The sequence below is a fragment of the Caretta caretta genome, chromosome 5, assembly GCF_965140235.1.
Source record: "Caretta caretta isolate rCarCar2 chromosome 5, rCarCar1.hap1, whole genome shotgun sequence".
In the NCBI taxonomy this organism is placed as follows: domain Eukaryota; kingdom Metazoa; phylum Chordata; order Testudines; family Cheloniidae; genus Caretta; species Caretta caretta.
Genome location: NC_134210.1, coordinates 101,117,156 through 101,142,584, shown reverse-complemented (window position 1 = coordinate 101,142,584; position 25,429 = coordinate 101,117,156). Strand labels below are relative to the sequence as shown.

The following is a 25,429-nucleotide window of genomic DNA, read 5'->3' as shown; positions in this document are numbered from 1 at the left end:
AAATAACCTTGTGACCCCCCCCCCGAAACTTCCTTTTGGGTCAGGACCCCCAGTTTGAGAAACGCTGGTCTCCCCTTGTGAAATCTGTATAGTCTAAGGTAAAAGCACACAGAAGACCAGATTTCATGGTCCGTGATGCTTTTTTCATGGCCGAGAATTTGGTAGGGTCCTACTCAGACTGTGTGTGTCATGCGCATGCTCAGATGTGAAAATAGAACAACCTTGCTGTAAGTTACACAAGTGTGACTTTCCACCTTGTGGGGACCAACACTGTCAAAAAGAGGATGGTCCAAGATCTTCCTCCCCATACAAATCTGCTGCTGGCAAGGTTGAGGGGGTCTGTGTAGGGTGTCTTCCCCATTCATTAAGAGGGCAAGATCAGATCATTTTGCAAGTTGCCAGTTCACTTCAGAGCTGTGGGATCCCTCCAATATGGAGGCCCAGCAGCTTTTTGCATTCCTTGTGCTTAAAGGTCCAATGTGGGGTTTAAAAAAACCTGAATTTTTTTACAAATATTTTTACTTGTGTTAACCACTGAGATTCTTTACAGTTGAAAGAATGTTAATAAGCTATTTGTCAATTATTTTAAGTGAAACACACACCAAAATTGGCTTAATGGAAGAATCAAAATATTTCTAGACCATCTCTATCCAGTTTATTTTCATATATTTCTCTCAGCTTGGACTGTGAAACTAGCCTACTTAGTTTTTAAAATACGAATATTGTCCTGCGGTGTTGGCAACCCAAACACAGGCGCATTATGCTAGTGCTTGGGTGCCTTATACTGATCCTAACTTCAAATTAAAGTCAAACTTTCCATTGGGTTATTTGTGTTCTTTATCATTCTTTAAACCATGATTTGAGGTCTTCAGTAACTGAGCCAGAGGTTAGGGGTCTATTTCAGGAGTGGATGGGTGAGATTCTGTGATCTGCAATGTGCAGGAGGTCAGATTAGATCATGATGGTCCCTTCTGACCTTAAAGTCTAAGGGCAAATCTGTCTTGCCCTAATCTTTTTAAAAGATGGGTCTGGAGACACTATAGTCTTAGGCCTTGTCTACACTGTGGATTTCAGCCAGCAGTGGCTGGCCACCAGAGAAGCTACCCCAGTGCAGACAGGGAAAGCTGTCACAACCAATTTGTACCAGTGCAACTGAACCCAGTTTCAAGCAGGAGTAAACTACACCAGTGGAATTTGTGGCTTATAGGTTTGTACCAGTTCCGCTTCCCCTCTGGTTAGCCACCAATACTTATAACGGGGGCAAATCTCCACTGTAGGCAGTACTTCATTTTTATAGCCTTTTGATTCATTCACCTCTCTGTAGATTCAATTAAAGAGTCTCTAGGGCCACATATTATAATGAGAGCGATCTCAAGTGGAGCCATGAATTCCAGGGGAGATTGGATTGTAATCCTGAGATCAGAAACCACTGACTGATGCTAGGCTGGAACCAGTTTTTCCAGTTTTGATATGACTGAAATCCTTGACGAAAAATGGCAAAAATCTCTTGAGAATATCTCTTGAGATTTTGCTGCTGTTATATACTCAGCCCTGAATTTGTTTAAAACTGATCCAGATTTGACCGTCTTCTCTCTATTTATAACAGTCACAGTGTTAGGCCAGAAGAAGTACCTGAACCATTTTCTTTATTTCTAGAAAATGCTACAGTGGTTTTAGCCCTGCTACTATTTTATTTGCTTTTAAAATCAGCTGACAATAAAATCAGTCTCCCCATTTACAACCTCTTACCTCAGCCCCTATCCACTATACTAGATGTGATTCAAAATTCTGTTGTCTTAAACCGTTTCTTTTCAGGCTGCAATACAGCAACTGAAAACAGTGGGATTGCTCTTTTATACTGGTTCCTGTTAGAGAGAGAGGGGGAGGGGAGAAATGGAATGAAAAGTATCTCAGCAACACTAAGTGGGTTTACACTGTTAATTTGCATTGGTGGGGCACAGCTGTTGTAGCTTTGCCGTCTTCCAAATGGTACAGTATGGAAGCACTGCAGGAAGCAGGATGAAGGGGAAAAAATAAATTTGAACAGCTTGTACAAATAAATGGTGACTGGAAAGTATACAAAACATGGGTATTCAGGATGTCAATGTGTTGATCACAAACTATTTATCTTTCTTTTTTAAGTCTTGAGCAAAAGGCTCAAGGTTTGGTTGAGCAAAACTTTGTGGGTTAGGTGGCTTCTTTTGCAAAAAAAAAAAACAACAACAAAAAAACAAAAAAACCTCAAGGATAAAATAAGATCCTTGTCTCATAACTTGTAATCCTGGATTTGTGATTTTCCTTATAGACCATCCCTATTTTATTGCAATAATGTAGTTTATTATATTTTACTATTCCAAATAATTGGCTTCAAAACCTCATAGCAATAATATTTTTCACTATTGAGGCTGCATATATTGGTAGGATGGGCTAGAAATGTGGATAATAACAGAATGTAAAGACACTCTTGATTCAAAGGTGTATAGTATAACATTACTAAAATAAAAGTGAAAATTTAATGCATTACGTTTTTAAAAATATGTACGACATGGTGAAACATTTGAACTCAGAGCAAGCATTCATTTTTTTAAACTATATTTTCCCCTAAGCATACTTGTTGTTGTTGTTCCCTTCTCTTCCTCTCCCCACCTCTACCCCCTTGTTCTTGGACATCTCTGCTCCGCAGCATCATCTACTGATGTCTATAGGACCAAATCCTCGTCCCACTGAAATCAGTGACAGAACTCCTTTTGAATTCAATAGTACTTGGTTTTAGTTTATAAAAAATTATTTCTTATAATGAAGCCCGGCACTTTTCATGATAGTCCTGGTGGAAAGGGCTACTGGTTTAAGGAACAGCCACTCTTGCAGTTGTAAAAAGACCAGAAAACATACTTCTGTTTTAAGAATTATTCCCCTGGTACATAAATAGTTTAAAACACGTTTGTTTTAAGTATAGTTTGTTTGTTTGCAGGGCACTCCCTTATTAATGTTACTGTGCTACAATTTCAATGTGTATGAAGTTATTGACCTTAACTATGCCTTTTTTAAATAGAAGAAAAGAGATTCTTAACAAAGATTTTTTATTAGCATATTAATCCTGCTCTTCAGTTTATTACAAATGAAAATCCCTTGATTACTAAGTTTGGAGAGGAGATGGATACTAAGAGGGTTGAGTGGGGGCATGAAATGTGAATTAACATGGATGCAGTAGAACATTTATAAATATATAGATTTTCTTTTTCCCGTATAGGACATCTGATTCCCATCAGTTAAAATATTCTATCTTCTACTTTTTATCTAATGTAAAGGCAAATTGCAGTATGTATTCTTGAGGCAGAAGGCTGCCTCCTCACCATAATGTGGGGGTTGTGGAACATGTCCATGCTCTTCCAATTCTCAACTGTTGGACGATCACCTATTTGGCCTAACTTATGCAGGGGCTGTGGCAGCTTGAGAATCGAGGAACTTTAACTATCTTCCTTACTTCCCCCTCCCCCTTTGTACCAGCCATTCTTTTAAAAGATTTTTATATTGAAAACCACCTGTATTGGCTGCAAACTCCATTTTTTCTTTGTTTCAGTATTCAATCTGCAGTGAACCTTTAATAGAATTATCCAATCCTGGTGCCAGCGGGTCTTTATTTTTTGTAACTAGTGATGATGAGTTCATCATCAAAACAGTTCAACACAAAGAGGCTGAGTTTCTTCAGAAGCTGTTACCAGGTTACTACATGGTGAGTAACTGCAGATCATTAATTTTTCTACTTCTGTATGTTTTCCATATCCTTCATGTTTCACATCTCCTTTTATTCTGAATAATTTCATTCATTGTCTTCCAGTATTTTTGTCAATTTTTATTTAATGTTTATCTTAATATTTTTATACATTTTACACTTTAAAAGACAACATCTTTGTGGGCATGCACTCACCAGCAATAAGTAATTTAACTTATGGGTCAAAGTCACTGTTACCTTAAATGCTAAAGGGACACTATCAAGATGGTTCCATTTTAATATAATTCTTATCTTTGTTCATAATAATTTAGTATTAAAATGGAGAGAACTTTTAAAAGTCTAATTTATTTTTCTCCATTTGTTTGTTTGCCCTTTTGCATTTCATTCAAGGAGGCCAAAGAAACTAGATTGGTCAATTTCCCTTCAGTTTCTAAACTGCTTTAATCTTGGGTTTTCCTATATTAGCACAACAACATTTTGTTGAAAAAAAATTCTATTCATATAACTCCTTTAAAAATATTAATTTTTAACCAGATATATTTTGGGGCTTCAACTAAGTTGACTGTCTCTTTAACATGGGCCGATTGTCAGCAAAGTGAATAAACTGACCATCAGAAACAAATAGGACTAAATATTGCAAGAGGCTGCATTCTTCCTGACAGCCACTGAGCTCCCATGAAGAGGCAAACCTCTCAACACCTCTCAGGTGATGGTCAGCATCTTGTAGGATTGTGCCTGTAGTGACCAGATGTGTCCCCATCATCCCAACCCCCTTTCAAAAAATAAAATCACATGTGGACACTTTCCACCTCATTTATTTGAAATTTACCGTGATTATCTGATGGTGGTGGTATTAAGCTAATATAAAGTAACTGTGAGTTTGAATGTTTGTGTAAAGAGACTTCACTCATTCAAAGATTCAGAAAATATATCATAGCTGGTTGTCTTCATTGTTAATCTTTATAATCTGTTTGATTTATGTCTGAATTGGCCATCATACAAATACACATTATAAAGGCTTTTCTGCTTTGTTTTTGTGAACTAACCATTCACAAAGTTAACATTATACACACAAGCATTTACCAAAATAAAAAGGTTTAATTCATGCGATTCCTGTATCGAGGCTCTTTAAGTAGGAACTTTCTTTCTTTAGTTGTAAAGGGGAACTTTTAACCATAACAGACCTAAAATAGAAATAATTTCTTTTTCACCTGTTTTTCATGTTGATAGTGATTCAAGATAGGAGTGTCTAAAATATGGTTCTTGCCTTCCCATCTCTTATCCTCTCCTGCTAGATGCTTGGCCTGCTGTTGAATTTGGGATATGATATAGTTTCCATTTTGACAGACTGTGATGTCGTAAAAGGATCATTACCTTTTTGCATTCTGAAGTAGACAACAATCTGGGCTATAATAAACATAGCCAAAATTGGCAGTAACTCTGGTTTTGCAAAACCTCACTAGGTCGGGCTTTTGTTTCACAAAACCTAAACCAGAGGTGACTTGAATGAAATGGGATCCAAACCCCTTAAAAAAAATCTTTGGGTGAGAGGGTTGTTCTGTTAAGTCTTCAGTCCATCTCTAGACTCAAGCAAGAACCCTCTCATGAGGGCACATTAAGGCCAAAAGCAGCAAAAATGCTGAGTTTCTGCTATGCTATTGACCTAATTTAAATAGACCCCATGCAAGAGGACAAAGAAACCCTATAGTGTGCAATGATGAAAGACTGTGGTTCTCTTCAAGGCAGTGCAGAAGAGGAAATGTGGTCATGTCAGGAGCTTAAAATGTACAGAATGAACCACGTGGCCAAAAGTGACATAAAATGGAATCAGCAGGCCATGTCTCTTCCCCCTACACCCCTGCTCTCGCTGCCTCAGTGCCCAGGCATAGGGAGACATGGCCTGGCTCTTGGGATGTCATGGGCATTTCTTTGATTTTTTGGCCCTGAGGCTTCTGTCACCCAGATCCCTCAATTTCATTTAAACAGTCTCTTCTCCTGGGTTGTGCTAGCTTTTTCAAGTTTGGGCCCAGTGGGATGGAGAGAATGACTGACTGGTCAAAGAAATTGTTTAGAATATAAAATAACACACACCCCTTTGTCAATGTTAATATGCTTAAGTGTGAAAACCCCTCTAAAACGTGAATGTTTAAAAAAATCTATTCAAACTTTGTGGTGTGGTTGTTTTTTGTTTTTGTATTTTTTTAGAATTTGAACCAGAATCCAAGGACTCTCTTACCAAAATTTTATGGACTATACTGTGTTCAGTCAGGGGGCATTAACATCAGAATCGTCGTGATGAACAATGTTTTGCCTCGGGCAATGAAAATGCATTTCACATATGACTTGAAAGGCTCTACCTATAAACGGAGAGCATCAAGAAAAGAAAGGGAGAAATCCAACCCCACATTTAAAGACTTGGATTTCTTGCAAGAGATGCATGAAGGACTGTATTTTGACTCAGAAACATACAGCGCACTGATGAAAACACTACAGAGGGATTGTCGAGTAAGTAAAAGTTGTTCATATTTAAAGTGACATTCAGATTTGTTTAATCCAGATTTACACCAGAGAATACTGAGAACAGAATCTGGCTCTGTGAATCGTTCAAACTAGTAAAGCTTTCTGATGCAATTTAATTATAGACAGATTCCAACTGCAGTTATTTTTTTAAATGGCATAAGTGTTCTATCTCCAGCTGCTGAGATTTGACATGGGTTGCTATGTAACAGTAAACTGCTTTCTGTGATGAATACCTATTAGAAGACCATAATAAAAAAGGATTAGCACTCAGAGGTTTTGTACTTTGGGATTTTTTTAATTGTTCTCTGAGGTATAGCAAGTATAATTGTTGTACTGTTCTCAAATGTTCAAAAGTATGTGCAGGCCTGTCGGTGCTGTATGTTGCTTTGTTAAATGAATCCGTGCATTAGCTAACAGGAGTTGACAAAGTGAATGAAACCCCAGTGGCAGCAGATTCTGGTTTAGTTCTAGAGCATAATCCCATAAGGATTATATGACAGAGTGTCTGTTTGAGCAAGGACTGGACTTGATGAGCCAGGAGGTCTCTTCTGGTCCAAGGTTGGAAGGGTTGGGAGTAGAACATATTGCAAGGCTTTTCAAGAGGAGGGTGAGACTGTCTGTCTGTCCTTGCTCTTAGAAACCCCTCTGTCCAACTGGGAGGATGGCATTAGTGACAGTGGATGGATCCCCTGCCATAAGGGACGTTGCTGTGAAAGGGAGAGTGAGCACAAAGGAGGAAATAGGAGAGATTCCCTGGGCTCTAAGAGGTCCACTGAAGAAGAAAACTGGATTCTGTAGGAGTCCTAACAGCTCAATGAGAAAACAGCAGCATGGATGGGATGAGCTCATAGCCTAGAAAGGGCATCCCTCACAGCACTTTGTTGTTTGCTGCCACCTGTCAAGTCTTGTTGTTGAACATGAATGCTACCTTTTGTTTAATAAATGAGTGTCCGAAATGGCTTGTGCTTTGTAAGTAAAACAGGGTGATCTAACAGTCAGCTGCATGCTCACTGTCAGACGCTTTTCTAACAAAGGGCACTGTTTCTTTAGCGTTCTGCAGTGAGCATGTCCTGAGTTTCTGCCATTAGCGATAATGCAGAGTGCACCAGTGTGTCCCATCTGGAAATCCAGGCGCTCTTTTCCGCCCCCCAATTGTCAGAAAGGTTAATTACACAATCCCAGCTTTGAGAAGAAGAATCTGGTGTACAGAAAATGGTAAACAGATTGTTTGTTTGTTTAAAAGAGACAGAAATAGACTGAATATTAGATTAAAACAAGAATCAGTAATTTGATTGTTATATGTGAAAGGGTTTCTTGTTGGAACTATATTTCAAATCATGATGTATTCTCAGCATGTATTCTATGTTGCGGGCAGGACTAAACATCAGTTTTCTCAGTGTCGCCTAAATTTAACTGTAAAAAATAGCCCTGAGGCTTTTAAAGGCAGAGTTAGGTTTTATTGTTGTCACAAAGGGCAGAGAAGCAAGTCTTTGAATACTAAGCGCTTGTCTACACCACCACTTAAGTCGACGTAAGTTACGTTGCTCAGGGGTGTAAAAAAACCGTGCCCTGAGCTAAGTTCCCTTTAAGCTGCTCAACCATGCAGCAGCCTATTAAGCGCCATGCAGCGTCCTCTCCCCCAGCCCTGGCCCCAACCTAGCCTAGCCATGGACCTGCCGCAGCTGGAGGATGCGCTCTTCCATGGCCCCAGCCCCGCCCCAGCACGGACAGTCCTGCCACGGCGGGGGGAGACGCGCCCCTCTCCTGCCCCCAACCCAGCTCTGGCACAGACCTGCCGTGGCTGGGGGAGTCTTCCCTCCTGTGGCCCCAACCCAGTCCGGGAGCTGCTTCTCCCCTCCCCTCCCCCCCCCCCCCCCCAGCCCAGGTGCTGCTGCGTGGGGAGAGAGCTGGGTGGAGTTCTCGTTCTCTCTCCCTCCCTCTCCCTCACAGCCCCAGGGCAGCCTGTACCCCAAACCCCTCATCCCCGGCCCCACCCCAGAGCCCGCACCCCTAGCTGGAGCCCTCACCTTCCCGTACCCAAGCCCTGAGCCCCATCTCATACTCCAAATCCCTCGGCCCCACCCCCACCACATGAATTTAATGTGCACCAATATGGAGGTGATATGTCAAACATCACCTCCATAATGGTGCGCACAAAAAAATTCATTCACTCTTGGGTGGGAAAAATTAGAGGGAACACTAGCCCTGAGCAACATAACTTGCATCAACTTAGCGCAGTGTAGACACCGCTTTGTCTGTGGGAGACACTCTCCCACCAACATAGCTTCCACCTCTCACTGAGGTGGAGTAATTATGTCGGCGGGAGAGCACTCTCCCATCAACATAATGCGCCTTCACCAGACGCGCTACATCGAGGCCGCTACATCAATACAGTGGTGCCAATTTTAGCACAGTAGTGAAGATAAGCCCGAAGATTATAGATTTTATATTTGTATGTACATCTTCTTATGAGTCTACAATGTCTGTGTTGATTTTTACCCCTTTACCCCAAACCAAAAATAACATTTATTCATACACATGAAGGTTGGCAAAAAGGACTGAAATGCAGATTGTGATGCTGTCTTACACCAGTTCAGTGGCTCTCAAACTTTTGAAAGATGAGCCTGTCCTTCAGAAAAACGAAACCAACTGCTACCACTTCAGTCCTGCCCATGTGGTGTTAGGGCACGGGCGGGCAAACTTTTTGGCCTGAGGGCCCAATCAGGTTTCCAAATTTTATGGAGGGCTGGTTAGGTGAGGCTGTGTTTCCCCAAACAGCCAGGTATGGCCTGGCCTCTGCCTCCTATCCGACCTCCCCTGCTTCTCGCCCCCTGACTGCTCCCCTGGGACTCCTGCCCCATCCAACCCCCCCTGTCCTCTGACGGCCCCCCTGGGACTCCTACCCCATCCACTGCCTTTCTGTTATCATTCACCCAACATACCAGTTAGAGCAAGAGTGGGCAAACTTTTTGGCCCAAGGGCCGCATCGGGTTTTGGAAACTGTATGGAGGGCCGGTTAGGGGAGGGGGTGTGTGGCCATCCCCACCCTGCTTCTAGTCCCCTGACGGCCCTCCCCGGGACTCCTGCCCCATCTACCATCCCCTGCCCTGACTGCCCTCCGCAGCCCCATCCAACCCCCCCCCCTTCCTGACTGCCCCCCTGGGACCGCTGCCCCCATTTAACCCCCCCCTGTTCCCTGCCCTCTGACAGCCCTGACCCCTGGCTGCCCAGAGCATTGTGCCAGCAGCGTGGGGGAGGGGGAAGAGCAGGGGAGGAGCTGGGGGCTAGCCTCCCAGACCAGGAGCTCAGGGGCCGGGTAGGAGGGTCCTGTGGGCCAGATGTGGCCTGCGGGCCGTAGTTTGCCCACCTCTGTGTTAGAGGCCTATCCAGTATGAACAATCACTTAAACTTTCAGAATGATACTTCGTCTCCCTTTCTGCATGGTTTGATTAACAGTGAAGTAGTTAACATTGTTTGCATTTTCATGTATTTTCACTGACATCTCGGTTAGAACTCATTGTGGAGTTGGGGAAACTCTCACTTCAGAATGATTGCTTGTTTCAGGCTCGCTGCAAATTCAAGAAGACATTCATGTGTCAGTTGCACGTGACTCACATTTTAAAGGTTTACTTTCACAATCATAGGAGGTAGAGTAAAACCAAATCTGAGACTCTGGTAGACAAATTTGTAAAACCAAATCTGAGACTCTGGTAGACAACTGAGAGGTGAGTCTGCTCCCACTTTCACCATCTCACCCCAGCTAGGGTTGTTTTTTGTTTGTTTTGCGATGCTCCCCCCTCAGGTAGACGCACCCCTTGCTTCAGAAAACACTGCTCTTGTTTATTGCGATTGCTTATTACAATACCTGTTTTCCATTAAATAATGTGTACAGCATATTATATACAAAGTTGAGGGAATATAGGGTTACAGTAGCAAATGATGCAACATCAGACTTTAAGCTTCGTCAAGATGTATTAAAATTAAGTTGTATCTGGAGCCAAATTCTTGCTTGATGTATGCCACTGGCGGCGGGGGAGGGAGAGGAAGAGCAGCTATCTGCATCTGTTTATTTTCTATAATTAATGGATCACTTTGTGTTTGCATGGAATCAAGTGAAACTCAGCTATTTCAGGCGATCATGACTTTAAATTTGAATCTGGGTTGAATTCAGATTAGAATCTGAAATTTGCAGGTGAAACCAAAGAAAAGTCTAATCCAGGATTTCATCAAAATTCCCATTAACTTCAGTGGGATCCTGATGACGAACCTAAATGGGTTGGTGAGGGGGGACTAGAATAGTAAACACAAGACCCTGAAGTACCTTGTTGTTACCTGGTAGAACGCATACTGCTGTCTAGTTAACTATTTGCTCAACTACTCATATGTTTGTTCTTGTATAGGTTCCTGTCCTTGAGTGGGAACTAAGACAGTTTTATTTTGAGGAAGGAGGAAAAACTGCGCTTTATAGCAGTGATTTTTAGGAAACGATAGTATTGCCAACCACAAGTGTTCAAAAATCATGAGGTCAGTTTAATAGCCATGAGGGTTTTACGAAATAATAATTTCTATATCCTTTTTACAATAAAAGCTGTTTTATCTGGGACATGGGGGGGGGGAATAGGGGGTGCCGGTAAGTGAAAAATGCTAGTTAACTAAGAGGGAGGGGGTTGGGATGTGGAGCGTGGTCTCTGGGCGGGAGTTTGGGTGCAGGAGGGGGCTCGGGGCAGCGGGTTGGAGCATGGGGGTTCAGGGTGCTGGATCTAGGGGCCGCTCACCTCGAGCAGCTCCCCACAAGCAATCACCTGTCCCGGCTGCTCCTCGGCAGAGGTGTGGCAGGTGGCTCTGTGCACTGCCTCTGCCTGCAGACATCACCCCGGCATTTCCCGTTGGCTGGAGTTTCCAGTCAATGGGAGCTGCATTGCTAGCGCTTGGGTCGGGGGCAGCACACGGAGCCGCCTGCCAAACCTCCACCTAGGAGCAACCAGGACAGGTTGCCGCTTGCGGGGAGCTGCCCGAGGAGAGCAGCCCACGGATCCAGCACTCCCCTGGCTGGCCCCATGCCAACCAGACTATAAACCGGCATTTCAATGGACATCAGAAATGTTGGTTTATAGAACTTTCCGGTTGGTGAAGTGCTGGATAAAACCGCTTTTACTGCATTTGCTATCTGGCTTTTGAAACTTTGGAGTTCACTTGGGTCACATTTTCAAACTGCTCTTTGCAATCATGAAGTCTAGAAACTTTTGATTTTATTGTTAAATGAAAGCTGAGATTCTCATGTAATCACAGTATTCCATGAGCTAAACACCAAATATCATGAGATTCCCAATAAAATTGCAAGAGTTGGCAATACTGAAACAGCTCCCCACAACAGAAGGTGGATGTATGCAGGTATTTTCTTTTGTCCTTCTCCCAATTATTGTACTGGGTAACGTTTTTTTTTTTGGTGTGTGTTTTTTTTATTAGGTCTTGTGTAATCAAGTCATTACTAAACTAATGTCAATTGCCCACATTTACAAATGGTTCCTGAGCCGCCACTTTTTCATTAGAGTGTCAGCATTCAGGAGGAAAAAGGGAGTGCTGAGAGTCCTGAGCAGTGTAAACCCTGAATCAGTGTACGTACCCAGCAGGGTGCTCTCTCAAATTGTCTAGACACTGATTCCATTCCAGGTACAATTCATGAGCTTATTCCCAAACAAACAGTTATTTAAAAAAAATAAAAATAAAAAAAATTAAGGTTGGAAGTTGTGTTTCAGGAGAGATCAGCCAGTGCCCTAAAACAAATATGATACTTGACAGAAATTCTCACAGAAATCCCAGAGTTAAAACTTGGGCAAGCTAACAAGAGGTGTGCCAGATTTCGGATGATGATCTCTGTCTAGTCTATTTAACAGCAGGGCCAAGACTTTAAAGATTAAGGCCCAAATCCTGCAACTATCTGTGTGTGGATGGACCCTTCTACTCACATGGAGTCCATTTGACTGTAATGGGGCTCTTCGTGGCCTCATGGGCCCACCCACAAGGAGGATATTCTCACTTATGTAGTTTAGGGAAAATATTTATTTAAAAATATATAATAGTTAAGAACTCTGAAACATGTGCCTTAAGCATCTGCTAGGAATTTTAGCAGAGACTAATGTGCTTCCTTTGTGGTATCCTAATATACAGTCTATAGATCTTTCCCTTATCTTACGGCAAACATTATTCCATCAACTTTAATGCATATTTAAGGCTCAACAACAAATTAGGAATTACAAAAGTTAAACACCCACTTGAAATCTGGGCAATTTTAAAAAATAAGTTAAAAATAGTTTCAAGAACTACACCTATGGTTTTTATTATCCAATCTTTCAGCTCGTTTAGTCTTAGCTGTTGTGTGGAGCTGTAGATAAACAAATTTCAGGTAGAAGTGTAATGTTAAACTAGACATCCCATTATTGTTTCAATGGCTATGTTAACTTGGCTGCATTGTGTACCTAAGCATTTCCTGTTGCTGTTTTTCTAGTTAAACATATTTATATTTTTAGTGTAGCTGGTAGAAAAATGTAAATATGTTTCTCACAAATTTTGAAAAGTTTTCTCATCTGTCCATTTTTCATCAAAATCCTAAAGTTTTTTCTCTTCCTTCGTACCCTTTTCCCCCACTGCCCTTTTTCCCCCCCTTTTTTCCACGTTGCCACTGAAAAAAGGAAAGCAGATAGGAAAGAAAGGAGGGAAAACCGGGTATGTGTGGTGGTTTTTTTGTTTATTTTTTTGTTTTGTTTTTCCAGTTTTTGGGGGGGCAGGGAATTCAGTTTTGGGAAAACGAAGAATTTTTATAAAAAGGCCATTTTTTCACTTAAAAAAAATTTTTTTTTTCAAATGAAAATTTGTGACAAGATAAACCATAAAATACCCAATGGCCAAATTGCTGTTGGTACTCTAGAGACATCATGAACTTAAAAAGAGAACATTTGTCCTGATGATTTTTTTACGTACGGTTTTAATAAGTAACACTCTAATTTTACTGTAACTGAAAGAAATTGGGGGGTGGGGGGGTGGATTTCTCCATCTTATTGCCAGTTACTTTTACTTGTATGTTTCACAGGACTTCTGTGCAGTCTGTTAGACCCTGATCTCAAGGGGGCCACCAACACAGATCAGCTTTCGGGAATAGATCCTTACTCTGTTTTTCTCTTGTTGGTTTGTGTGGGTCTTTTATACAGCAACAGCAGGAGAGAAGAATGTTTTCTTGAAAGGCGGGGAAAAATGTGATTGTAAAGTCACAAAAACTAACAAGGAGCATTTGGAGGCAAGTTTATTAACAAACTGCTTTTAACAATTTGTTATTTCAGTGACTAGATTTCAAGTTGACAAATACCTTTAACTTCTGTGTTTCCTGCCTTTGTATGATCTTGTTTAAAATTAGTCTCAATATTCCTTTAACATAGATGTTTGCCATTTAATATATTATACAAACAATGCTGGACTCTGAGAAAGAGAATAATAGATACTGGTTCAATATAAAATACTGTTTTCTTCAGATTATGCAATAGTACACAATTGAAAGCTAAACTTATTTTTAAAATGTCAGTGTTAATTATAGGTTTCAGAGTAGCAGCTGTGTTAGTCTGTATTTGCAAAAAGAAAAAGAGGATTTGCGGCACCTTAGGGACTAACAAATCTATTTGAGCATAAGCTTTTGTGAGCTACAGCTCACTTCAAAGCTTATGCTCAAATAGATTTGTTAGTCTCTAAGGTGCCACAAGTACTCCTTTTCTTTTAGTGTTAATTATATAGATAAAGTATATAATGAAAATACGTATTTCCAATGTATAATATTCAAGCTTAAAAAAATACAAGTATACAGTACCAATATAAAGCATTCTACCTCACTGAATCAATTTGTTCTTCTTGGGCCCATTAGTATTTTCCTATAGTTTAGTATTCTCCTATGGTTTTCCTTTGAGACCAGCTTTACTTCATGATGTAAATCAATGTAAATCAACATTGCTTTATTTCTTATTGTTAAATAGAAAATGGATCAGAGTCAGTTTGATAACTGTGTGACCTAAATTTCTTGGTTTTATTCTTAATCATCATGCTATTCATTACACTGTTGTTCTTTGCTTCAAGTAATAAATTATTAAAGCACAGCACAGATTCTCAATTTCCAATAGACATAATTACAGTTCCATAAATATTAATAGAAACTGTTTAAATGTGAACTGTCCAAAAAAAAGTGGAAGCTTCATCATGTATGTTACACACTAAGATATGAAAGACTTTGAAATAATGTAACAGACATTGGAGAGAGTTGAATTGTGCAGTTTTTAGAGATTTTTGTGCTAAAGATGAAGATTGAACTGAAAATCGGATTGTTTTTTAATAAAATGAGCAAATATTTAAACGATTGATGAAATTGGGTGGGTGGGGGGAGTGTAGGTGCATATCTGAGGAATGATTCTGGCCATGTATGTATATTAACAGTAATTAAATTTAAAGCAGTCAGATCCCTTTGGGAAATGGGTACCAGTATGGTAGTAGTTTGTTTTTCCCTGAACTAATTCTCAGATGACACAGAAGCCAAGTAAAGTTAGGCAACATTTCATTGTTAGTACTGGCAAGATGCTCCAACTGAGATCAGAATATCCTTGTGGTAGGCACTATACTGATACATTGTAAAAGATGTACACCTGAAATACTCCCTGCCCCAAAGCATTTATAATCCAAATACACAGCACAGACAAAGTATGGGCGAAAGGAAGGATTATCCATTTTACAGAGGCTGTCTGAGGCACAGATAGAGTAGATGACTTGCTGAAGGTCAGATGGGAAGAATATGGTAGAGCTGGGAATTGAATACTATCTTGGGAGTCCCAGTCCAGTGTCTTAACTACAACACCATCCTTTCTGTCCCTCAGAGTGCAAGGCAGGTGAAGTAATTCATCAAAGAGAGCTGATAGGTAATCTAATAATATCTTGGTGATATAGATGTTTATTACAAAGTAGTGCAGACCCTTTGGCCCTTCCAAACTGTTGTTTATAATCCAGTTACCCAACAAAGCATGTTAGTTTAACATAAGCGGAGAAACTTGTATTCTAAGAGAACAGAGCCAATGACAAGACTTTGATTTTCCTGGAAATCTTTACATCCTGTGTCACGCGCACACAGCACGCTCTTGTATGTCAGAGTCATCTGTAAGCAGCTTTGGAAATTTCTGATTGAAGATGAGTAAAACAGTGAACTTGGTCACTTTTTCCACTCGCTGCTGAATCAAGCAAGACCAGATCAGAAAAACAGAGCACCTGTCAGGAGGAAGAAGGCTGGTAGGAAATGGGTGTGCATGCACATAGGGTTTTGGTAGTCTGTTGAGAGGATGGGACCTGCACCTCTTCCAGATATCTTTCCTATTGCTCTTTCCTTGACACTTGACATCCACTTGCCACCCACCTAAACCTCTGCTGACTAGTTTTTACCCGACCACAATATTCCTTAACCATCCTCACTTCCCACACCCACCACAGCCATAGTCTTGTTCCCCAGCCAGCCCCCTTCCAGCCACCATGCTCTAAACCAGGGGTTCTCAAATGTCTTTGCATGGTGATCTCCCCCTCCCTCCCCGACAACAAAAATTACTACTCTACCCCATGAGAGGGAACCGAAGACAATGCTACAGCCTGAGCCCTGCCACCCCAGGTGGGGGTGGCCAAAGCCTGAGCCCCACCATCCTGGGTAGGGGAGCCAAAGCCCCAGGGTGTCAGTCCCAGGTGGGGGGGCCTGTAACCTGAGCCCTGCCACTCAGGGCTGAAGCTCTTGGGCTTTGGCCCCAGGCAGTGGGGCTCCAGCTTCGGCCCTGGGTCCCAGCAAGTTTAACGCTAGCCCTGGTGACCCCATTAAAACAGGGTCTCGACCCACAGTTTGAGACCCACTGCTTTAGACCTCTAAACGGTCTCCTTGTATCTCCGACTGTTGTCCATATTATAACCCTCACAGAGGGCAAAGCCTATCCAGATGAGCAGCATCTATTTAGCGTGTGAGTTTATGGACCAAAATTCCCCAAAGGGGATTGCAAAACCACACAATGTCCTAATTTTATGGTTTGGGTTTTTTTCCTATCCTACTTGGGTCAAAAGTGAGCAAAAGATTCCAGTAATTATCAATGTGCTTCTGTATAAAAACTTCTAATCGTGTAACTGAAAGATTTACTAAATTGATGTGGGATTACAAAAAAAAACCTTGTCTGAACCCAGTTTATCCAGAATTTGTGTGTCCTCCACCTTGTATAGAAACAAATTTTTTTTGTACTAAGCATTTCAAATATCACCTGAAAAATTCTGATGATCAGGTTTACATGTATTGTAGAAAAGGGACATGTGAAGGAGTTTTTGAGGATGACCAACTGGAGACTTTTGGTTTAGACAAAAAGGTCTTATTGTAGAACATTCTGATTGAAATTTTTGCCTCAAGGGGGGGGGGGGGGGAAAGGCAAGCACGCTTACCTGCAGTGCTGAAATCAAAGTTTTAGATGGCTTGTGTTCCAGGTGTTTACCCGATGTGGTGTATCTGTTGGGTGTGCAGTAGCTTAGTTTTAGACCTGGCATGTATCTTTACACATTTGGGAGAATTATGTCATTGTGCATGAATAGTCTGTTGGGCAGTGTTGAAACAAAACATCCATTATCTAATGCTAAGCAATTAGATGTACTATTTCGACAGGAGCAGTTTTACAAATGACGAAAAGTTGTCAATCAAAATGCTAAGGACCTAGAAACGAGCAAATGTACTAGAAGATGTATTATAGTTTTTTTTTATTATTTTCTCAAGTGCTAGCTTTTCCAGAAAAAAGAGAAAAGGGGGACTTTTTATGTAGCGCTCTCTGGAAAATTCTGAGTCAAATAGCCTCAACCTCCATTTTGCTGAGTAAGAGAGATGATATGACTGCTGGTGAGGGAACGAAAAATTTCTGAGTTCTAAAAACTGCTCTTACATTCTCTCTTCTATTATGGCAAGTTATTTAACCTTTCTGCCTCAGTTTTCCCAATTTAAAATTCAGATAATACTTAGATGCCTCACAGGAGTGTTATGAGGATTGAGTTACTGGTTTTAAGGTATTCTGAAGAAGAAAATCAATATTTAAATGCTAAATAGAGCTGGACAGAAAATAGGGGGAGGGAATGGGAAATTTGTCATTTTCCTGTTTGTTTCTAGTTAACATATGTCAAGATGAATTTCCATCTGACCAGCCTAAGTGTCTGTCTGCTATTTTTAATTGGAATGCAAACAAAACTAAAGGGCCAAATTCAGATTTTGAGTAACTAGGTATCTGTCCAGTCCACCCAATGGAAGTTGGGCCCACCTATTCCAAAGCTAATTTCATAATTCATAGTATTAGAGTCGTTAACCCACTAATAGCAGAAATTCAAAATAGCTATTACAGAAGCAACAATAGTTAATCTAGTTGTGATCATGATTTTTTAAGAACAGGGCAGTTACTTCATACTGTTTTTTTGTTTGTTTGTTTTTTTTACCAGAAAGAGTTTTATTGCAGTCTGTATTTTTCTTTTATTGCATTAGCAGAGAACATTGTGAACTTGACTGAGGAAATTAAATTTTAAAAGAGCTACATTAATGGCCTGACTTAAACCTACTAAAGTAAGGAAATTCAGAGTTAAGGACAAAAAGCTCTTTTCCCAGAAGAACTTCAGATCTAGGCTTTATTTTCTTCCAGCCTTAATTCAATCTGTTGTGTCCAAATGCTGCAGCTCATATGGCATCTGAGTACCCATTGCAGTGTTATGGAGCACCAGGGATAGATGTCTGTATGGCCAAATTTTATTTTATTTTGTGGGCTTATGTAAGGCCCATAGTTTTTTTGTATCTCATTCTGCTTTGCCTAACATGTATTGTAGCACACGTGGAATGTTTCCATGGCAGTCAGCTATTGTTTGAAGGCCAGATTCTGATCTCATTCACATCAGCTGAAATCCAAAATAACCCTCCATTTCTTCTAGCATAATGTATTCAGAGATAAAAATCTGGTCAAGTATTTTTTTTATCAGTAACATTAGCAATTATATTATTGTCACTATCCAAAGTCTATTGAAATCAGCAGTTCAAGTCTCTAGATGTACATTTTTGGATTTCAGCTGGACTTTGGTGGTATTACTAAATTCAGGATCAACAAAATACATCTAGAAAATAAATGATCTATTTGCAAAATCTGAAAAGGTTGATTGTGTATTCCATGTGCTCATGATATTAGTTTTTGTGAACCTGTTTAGCAGTTCTATTGTGAGGAGTCTTACCACACTGTAATAGTTTTGCATGTGCTGTGATAGCCTGTGGCCAAATATTACATATGCAGACCCCATCATTAGTCTGTCTACAGCACATGCAGCATCAGGAACACAGTGCTGCTCAGAGGCAGAGCTAGTTGGTTCATTGTGGGCTTAGGTGGTAGCTTATGTGGTTGGCTCTCGCTAGGGTTATTCCCAGAGCCCCTGACTAACTCAAAGTCTCAGCAGAGAGAGAACCCAATCATTCAAATGGAAATGTGTGTGGGAGGGAGGGAGAAGAATTTTTCATAATTTACTTATGGCATACTCTTTTTGACAGTGTATTGTCTCTTAGCACATAATACATTCAGCCTGGACACTATTTTTGACAATCCTGTTAAATCTTTGTACAGTACAAGTTAAGAATAGAAGGGGCAACTTATACAGCAGTCACTGTTTTAATGTACACTGAAAATATTTCAGAGTATTATTATTTCAGTTTATTCAGGATCTGTTCAGCTGGTTTATGCAGTTAAATGTCTAGAGAGCAAGAATAGGATTCAAATGGCTACAGTAAGCCCTGGTCTACATGGGGGGGGAGGTGAGGGGGAAGAGAGTCGATGTAAGGTCTGCAACTTCAGCTATGAGAATAGCATGGCTGAAGTCGAAATACCTAGATTGACTTACCGTGGTGTCTTCACGCCAGTGAGTCAACTGCCGCTGCTCCCCCGTCGACTCTGCTTGCGCCTTTCGCGGCACTGGAGTTCCAGAGTCGACGGGAGAGCACTTAGGGATTTATTTATCATGTCTAGACTAGACGTGATAAATCGACCCCCGATATATTGATCACTATCCGCCGATCCGGCGGGTAGTGTAGACCTACCCGAAGGTTCACATAGGTTGCTGCATGTAAAAATGAATTATGTGCTGAGCGTCTGCCTAGGAAAAAATGTCACTTTGCTCACTTCAGTTTCCAAGAAATTTAGAGCAGCTAAGTAGTAGTACAGGGTTAGTTTTAGTGATCCTGGAACAAAAATGAGGACAGCAATGAAACTCTTAGTCAATTTTTAGCGCAAGGAGCAGGGGCAAAAGGAGATGAGGGTGGATCACTTCAGTAAGAGTTCTTCTGTATTGCACAATATATCCCTCTGCACTGGCAAGCTGGATATATACCTTAGTCTTTCAAGAGACTGTATCAGATATTAACTTGATGTTAGACCTTGATTTTAATTCAGCGGAACCATGAAGTATCTAATCCCAAAGGGGTAGAGAATGGGGCAAGCACAGATTTCATTAAAGCAAAGAATGTGAGCTGATTTTTAAGTGAAGCGCACAAATGAAAATGGCACCGTCTTCCCAAACTTATTTAGTTGATGAAATCAGGATTTACGTAGACACTGATATTGGCTGCAATACCAGAGTAGTATTTTCAGAAGGGCAAATGTTAATTTACCTTTTTATTTATGTTTGTGCAATAGGCTAGGCATCCGCTTTCTCTCCATTTTAAATGGCACACACACAAGTCATCTTGGACCATCTAGTTTTATAAAAATAGGCAACCTATGAAAATAAACCTTTTTAAAACAAACTTTATTTACTGTGGCAGGGGCAAAGAGAACCATACTTGTGTGAGTTCCTGACTCTAGTATTCTGATGTATTCATGCAATACAGGACCTTGTATTCCTTAACTACACTGTTTTTGCAGTTCCAGATTCCCAATGCCATAAACCAGGAAGTGTTTAGTGACCCATCAGTCCCACATTCTGTGTAATGAATTAGATTTTCCTGATCTTCTCATGTGCTATTCTAGATTTTTATTTTACTGTTGCCCAAAAGCCTGTATTAGCAGGGTCAGAGGATGTGCTGGGGTGCTGATAGCTTCATCTCATGCGTTTGACTGTATGGAGGCACTTTTCTTGCACTTTGTTTGAAGCCAACCTGTTCCTCTTTTATAGAAGAATTCTGCAAGATGTGTGTGTTCGACTTCGCTCAGTTACCTCCTTTATATTCAGACCACTTGCTCAGTCATTTGATATGTGTTATCCCCAGAGTGAGACCTGACCTTTCTACAGTTAGGGTACAATGTAAGACTTTTTGTGCAAGCCTTTCCACATTAACAATGGTGGTAGAAGGAGGCCTTGATGTTTCTCATGGAAGACAGCTATGAAAAAGGATTTAATTCAGGAAAGTAACACGAGATGCAAGAGTTGCAGAATGGGGATAGAACGGATGCTAATATCAAGTGTGTGTATATGTATGTCTTCTAGTTACTACAGTGATCAGTGCTTTAGAAATGTGCACATTGAATAAAACAGCCTCCCCACATCCAAGTCTGCAGTCAATGGTTGGTAAGATACAGTGTTTTCATAGGTGGTGGATCTCCCAGCTATGTTGAAATCTTTTCTGATCTCCTTTTGAAAATGCAAGTATGTGCACTGGGTTTCATAAATTAACCCAGTGTTTTGTGTAAAACACCAATTCAGTCAGCTCTGATAAGCGTGACTGAATTGGCACACCTGGAGTTACTGTGCTTCATTTGTTGTCTCTGTAAAATCAAATTGTTCTTGTTCCTGGTAAAATGACATAACATTTTGCAGTTCAGTGCCAAAAATTACAACATTATCAGTAAGGCATCTTGTATCAAAATCTGTGTTAAATTATTCTTGAGCTGCATGAAGAAAAGGGCACCCGTTGCTCCATATTTCTCTTTGAGATTACAGGAAGTTAAATAGGTTGCTATCCCTGTGCCAAACAGGGCTTTCATACAGGATGTTTGATACAATACCTATCTGTCACTGATTCTGATATAGTATTAAAATGTAAAAAGGGGGACTGAAGGAGATCCTAAGAACGTTAATTGACTCAGAGAGAGGTTTTTCCTTTTAATGGAGTTCCTCTGGATTCATACTGGTGCAACTGAGATTAGAATCTCTTACATACTTGCAAGAATGGGGAAGTGGAACCTGTCAAGGTCAGAGAGTCCATGCGATTGGTAGGACCAGGGGAGGGAACTGGTTAAAAATCAAGTCATAGTTCAAGTATAAAGTTTATATTCGCCAGTTTTGGCCTGTTACGGAGAGATTGTCAAAGGCACAAATGGGAGTTAGATGCCAAATCCGACTGACTTTTCATGGGAGTGGGGCATCTTGACTGCCCCTTTTCCTTTTTGAAAATCTGCCCATCAAGGATTTTGTTCAGCACTGGGTTTGTATATGTATAGCAGATAGGGTAAAAATAATGTATATAGTGCATCAGAGTAGAAGACAACTAATTAACTGCTTCCTCACTAGAAATGAAATGGAGTTGCTGGTGAGGCAAACTCTCCCGCTGAAAATGGCCTTAAATTAGGCCTTACATTTCTATGTATTTTAGTTTTCCAACTTTTAATGAGGGTGCTGTGATGGTTAGCTTATTAACATTTGTAAGTTGCTCTGGGAATCTCAGACAGAAGGTGGGAGGCTAGTACAAAAATATTACTTTGGTTAACGTTTCTGCAAACTGTCGTCATCAAACCCATTATATTGACATACCTGTATGGGTTTTTTTCCTTTTATTTGGATTTTCTCCAGTTGTTGAATTACACAGCAGAAATTTAAATTGTGTGTAGTCATTTGTGTGTGTTACAGTACACGCAGTCCTTCTTCGTTAATAGGTGCTGGAAAGCTTTAAAATCATGGATTATAGTCTGCTGCTGGGGGTCCATGTATTGGACAGTATCACAAAAGAGAAGGATGGGGAGAGTTCCCAGAATGCATCTGATGCCAAACGTCCTGGGGGACAGAAAGTTCTCTATTCTACAGCCATGGAATCCATACAGGGTCCTGGAAAGTCTGGGGAATCTGTCACCACAGAAGCTACAAATACGTAAGTCCCCAAAATCTGTTAAAAATTGATTGGGAATTTCTAAATTTTTATTTCTGCAAACTGTTTTACGTTGTATTAAATCTAACTCTGGCTAGCTTCCCGTCCAGGAAGGCGCTACGTAGGAGTGATTGAAGGATTAAGCTAAATGCTTTCTTAAAAAACATTCCAAGCTTGCATACCAAGGTTCACTGGAGACCAGGAAATAAAAACTTTGATTCAATTTATTCATCTTTAAATACATGATAGCAATTGCAGTTCTAATTTAGAACAATTTATCGGCACGTAGTGAACTCACTTGTAATGACTTTCATTATATATCTTTTATAAGACCTCAACACATAATCTCTGTTTAACTGTAAACAGTGTCAGCACTGTGAGCAAAGCGATTATTGATATTGATTATATTGATATTTCTGTAGTGCCTGTCATCCCAAAGAAATGTACTCACTACATACACAGGAATTGCTTCACCAACTGTTGAAGTGCAGCCACTGCTGAGGTGAAACAAGACAGATATTTTAACAGGTTACAGAAACACCACACTACAGTTTAGAACATATTACTCTCCTCTTCCTATCTAACTGAAGCTGCAGAGGAATTTTAGATAGGCAGATTGTAATTATCCAGGCTGGAATTCAGCCAGGACATCGATGTTAAGACTCCTTCACTTACAAATAGTGCCATGGAATTTTTAATAACCATGGTGATCAGCACCTCTGCTTTATATCACATTCAAAAGACAATACTTCTGTCACCTTAATGTCTGACAACAGGCTGTGACATGCAGAGAATTTTAAGGTTGTGACAGATACATTTTACAGAAAGGGGTGAAACATTTCAACTTTTGTCATTCCAAGAATCAAGGGCTCCTCAAATTATTCTATCCTTGATGTATGTTCCGTGCTAATAAGAGAGTTACAGTCAGCATTCTTATTCTGTGTAATCAATCCTTGATATAACAGAGACTTAATTTCACATTGAAAAGGGCTTACTGTCCGTTAACCAGGGAGTTATGCAGGTAAATACCATTAATGCTAATGAAGCATGGGTTTAAACTTACAACAAATTAATGGGAGGATAATACTGTTCTGTTTCCAGCTTTGCCACTGGACTGCTGGGTGACCTTGGAGAAGTCACTTTACCTTCCAGTGCGGCAGTTTCCCCATATGAAAGTGAGGATAAGAATACTGACCTCCTTGTGTAAAGCACATTGAGATCTGCTGACAAAAAGTGCTGTATAAGAGCTAGGCATTATTATTATTATTTATTCACAACTTCAAATGTTTGAAGCACGAGAATATAAGTTGAGACAAAGAGCTGAATTGTGCCGAAGTTGTACAATATTACACTCTCATTTGCATCCAAGAATGAGCCAAGTTATACTGAACCAATGCTCAAGCATGGTGGTGGGGACTTTGTGTTATTGGAAGTGTTCTGTTTTCAATGAGTCTTAAAGCATAGGATCATCAAAAATCCTCTGGCATTATTTACATGATTAGGGATGTTGGGTAAAATTTTAAGTGCCCAGAAGACTTAGAAACCTAGGCCCCATTGAAAGTCAATTGAATGTTGGCTTCTAAGGCCTTGTCTACACTACACAGTTTTTTGTCCACAAAAGTAAGCTTTTGTCGACAAAACAGTGGAGGTGTACACAATGAAATGCTCAGCCCGTTCATGTCACTCTTTTGCTCTACTGGCATAATAAACGAGAGGCGGAGGGCTTATGTCTGTGTAGTTAGGGCTATAGGCGCTGGCTTCTTCCTTTTCCCCGGGGGTGCTCAACCCCTGCTCAGTCCCAGGCCTGCCCCTGCTCCACCCCTTCCCCGAAATCTCCGCCCCGCCCTGCCTCTTCCTGCCCAGTTCCGCCCACTCCCCCGAGCGCGCCCCATCCCTGCTCCTCCCCTCCTCCCCTAGCAACTCCTGCATGCCGCAGAACAGCTGATCGTAGCGGGTGGGAGGTACTGGGAGGGAGAGGGAGGAGTTGATCAGCAGGACCGCCGGCGGGTGTTAAGTGAACATTAATTTTTTTTCCACGGATGCTCCAATGCTGGAGCTCCCACAGAGTCGGTGCCTATGGTTAGGGCAATGCAGTGTTTTGTGTAGACACTGCATTCCGTACACTGGCTGTTCTCCGCCATGAAATTGACAAGAAAGCCAGGCACCTAGAGCCCAGCTGCTCCCAGAGCTGGGGCAGCTGGACCCCACTCCTGGCTGGGAATGTTGGCTGTCTTGTGATTTTTCACGGCTCAGGAGCTGGATGGGGGAGCGGAGGTGGGACGCAAGGGCAACTGGACCCCACTCCCCAAGGGCAAGAAGGCCCTGGGTGGCTTCCCCCCTCCACACCCCGCCACCCCCCTGCTCCCAGTGAGGAGACAAGAAGTCCTGGGCAGCTTGCATTCAACAACTAGCCTTAATGCTGCTGATTTTTTTTAAAGTAAATGCAGTTCACCTTCTAAATAGTGATATTAAAAAGGTCTGATAAAATACAACATCTAATAAAATTATTTTGTTGTTGCCATTAGAATGGGAGGCATTCCAGCTAAAAGCCATAAAGGAGAAAAGCTGCTTCTATTTATGGGTATTATTGATATCCTACAGTCTTACAGGTAAGTGGCAGTTTAGAATGGAAATATTTTGCTGTATGTTAAGCCATTATCTTAATAAAGTGTTCTGAGATGGCTGCAAAATGAGGGAATTTCACAACATGGTTTTTTTTTTTTAATTTATTTAATTGCTTAGGTTAATGAAGAAGCTAGAACATTCCTGGAAAGCACTTGTATATGATGGTGTAAGTTGCTTCTTAAATTATTAGCATTTTTCAGAATAAAATTCTGATTCTTGTTTAAGACAGCGAGCTATTACGTTTATAATCCACCCATCACTGTGGTATCTAGGCAATTAGATGTGATTTTGTTTCAGTATGTTTTTCCTTAATGATTTTAGTTATGTGATTTCTGACATATGTTCATCTTACTTTGCTGATTGTTTAATTTTTTTAAATAAAAGATAAAAAGAAAAACAGATACACATGCAAAGGTGACCAGATCATCCTT

At 40.8% G+C, this 25,429-nt stretch overlaps 1 protein-coding gene across 7 annotated transcripts in view; it reads left to right on the top strand.

Annotated features, from left to right (window-relative positions):
* The window catches only part of PIP5K1B (phosphatidylinositol-4-phosphate 5-kinase type 1 beta), a 166,646-nt gene that overhangs the window by 87,898 nt on the left and 53,319 nt on the right, over nucleotides 1-25,429 (top strand). For all 7 annotated transcript variants that reach the window (XM_048851734.2, XM_048851736.2, XM_048851733.2 and 4 more), the window contains 5 exons: nucleotides 3,581-3,733; nucleotides 5,939-6,238; nucleotides 22,165-22,376; nucleotides 24,899-24,982; nucleotides 25,116-25,164. In XM_048851734.2, the coding sequence (XP_048707691.2) occupies nucleotides 3,581-3,733; nucleotides 5,939-6,238; nucleotides 22,165-22,376; nucleotides 24,899-24,982; nucleotides 25,116-25,164 (798 nt within the window). The remainder of the gene's footprint in view (nucleotides 1-3,580; nucleotides 3,734-5,938; nucleotides 6,239-22,164; nucleotides 22,377-24,898; nucleotides 24,983-25,115; nucleotides 25,165-25,429) is intronic.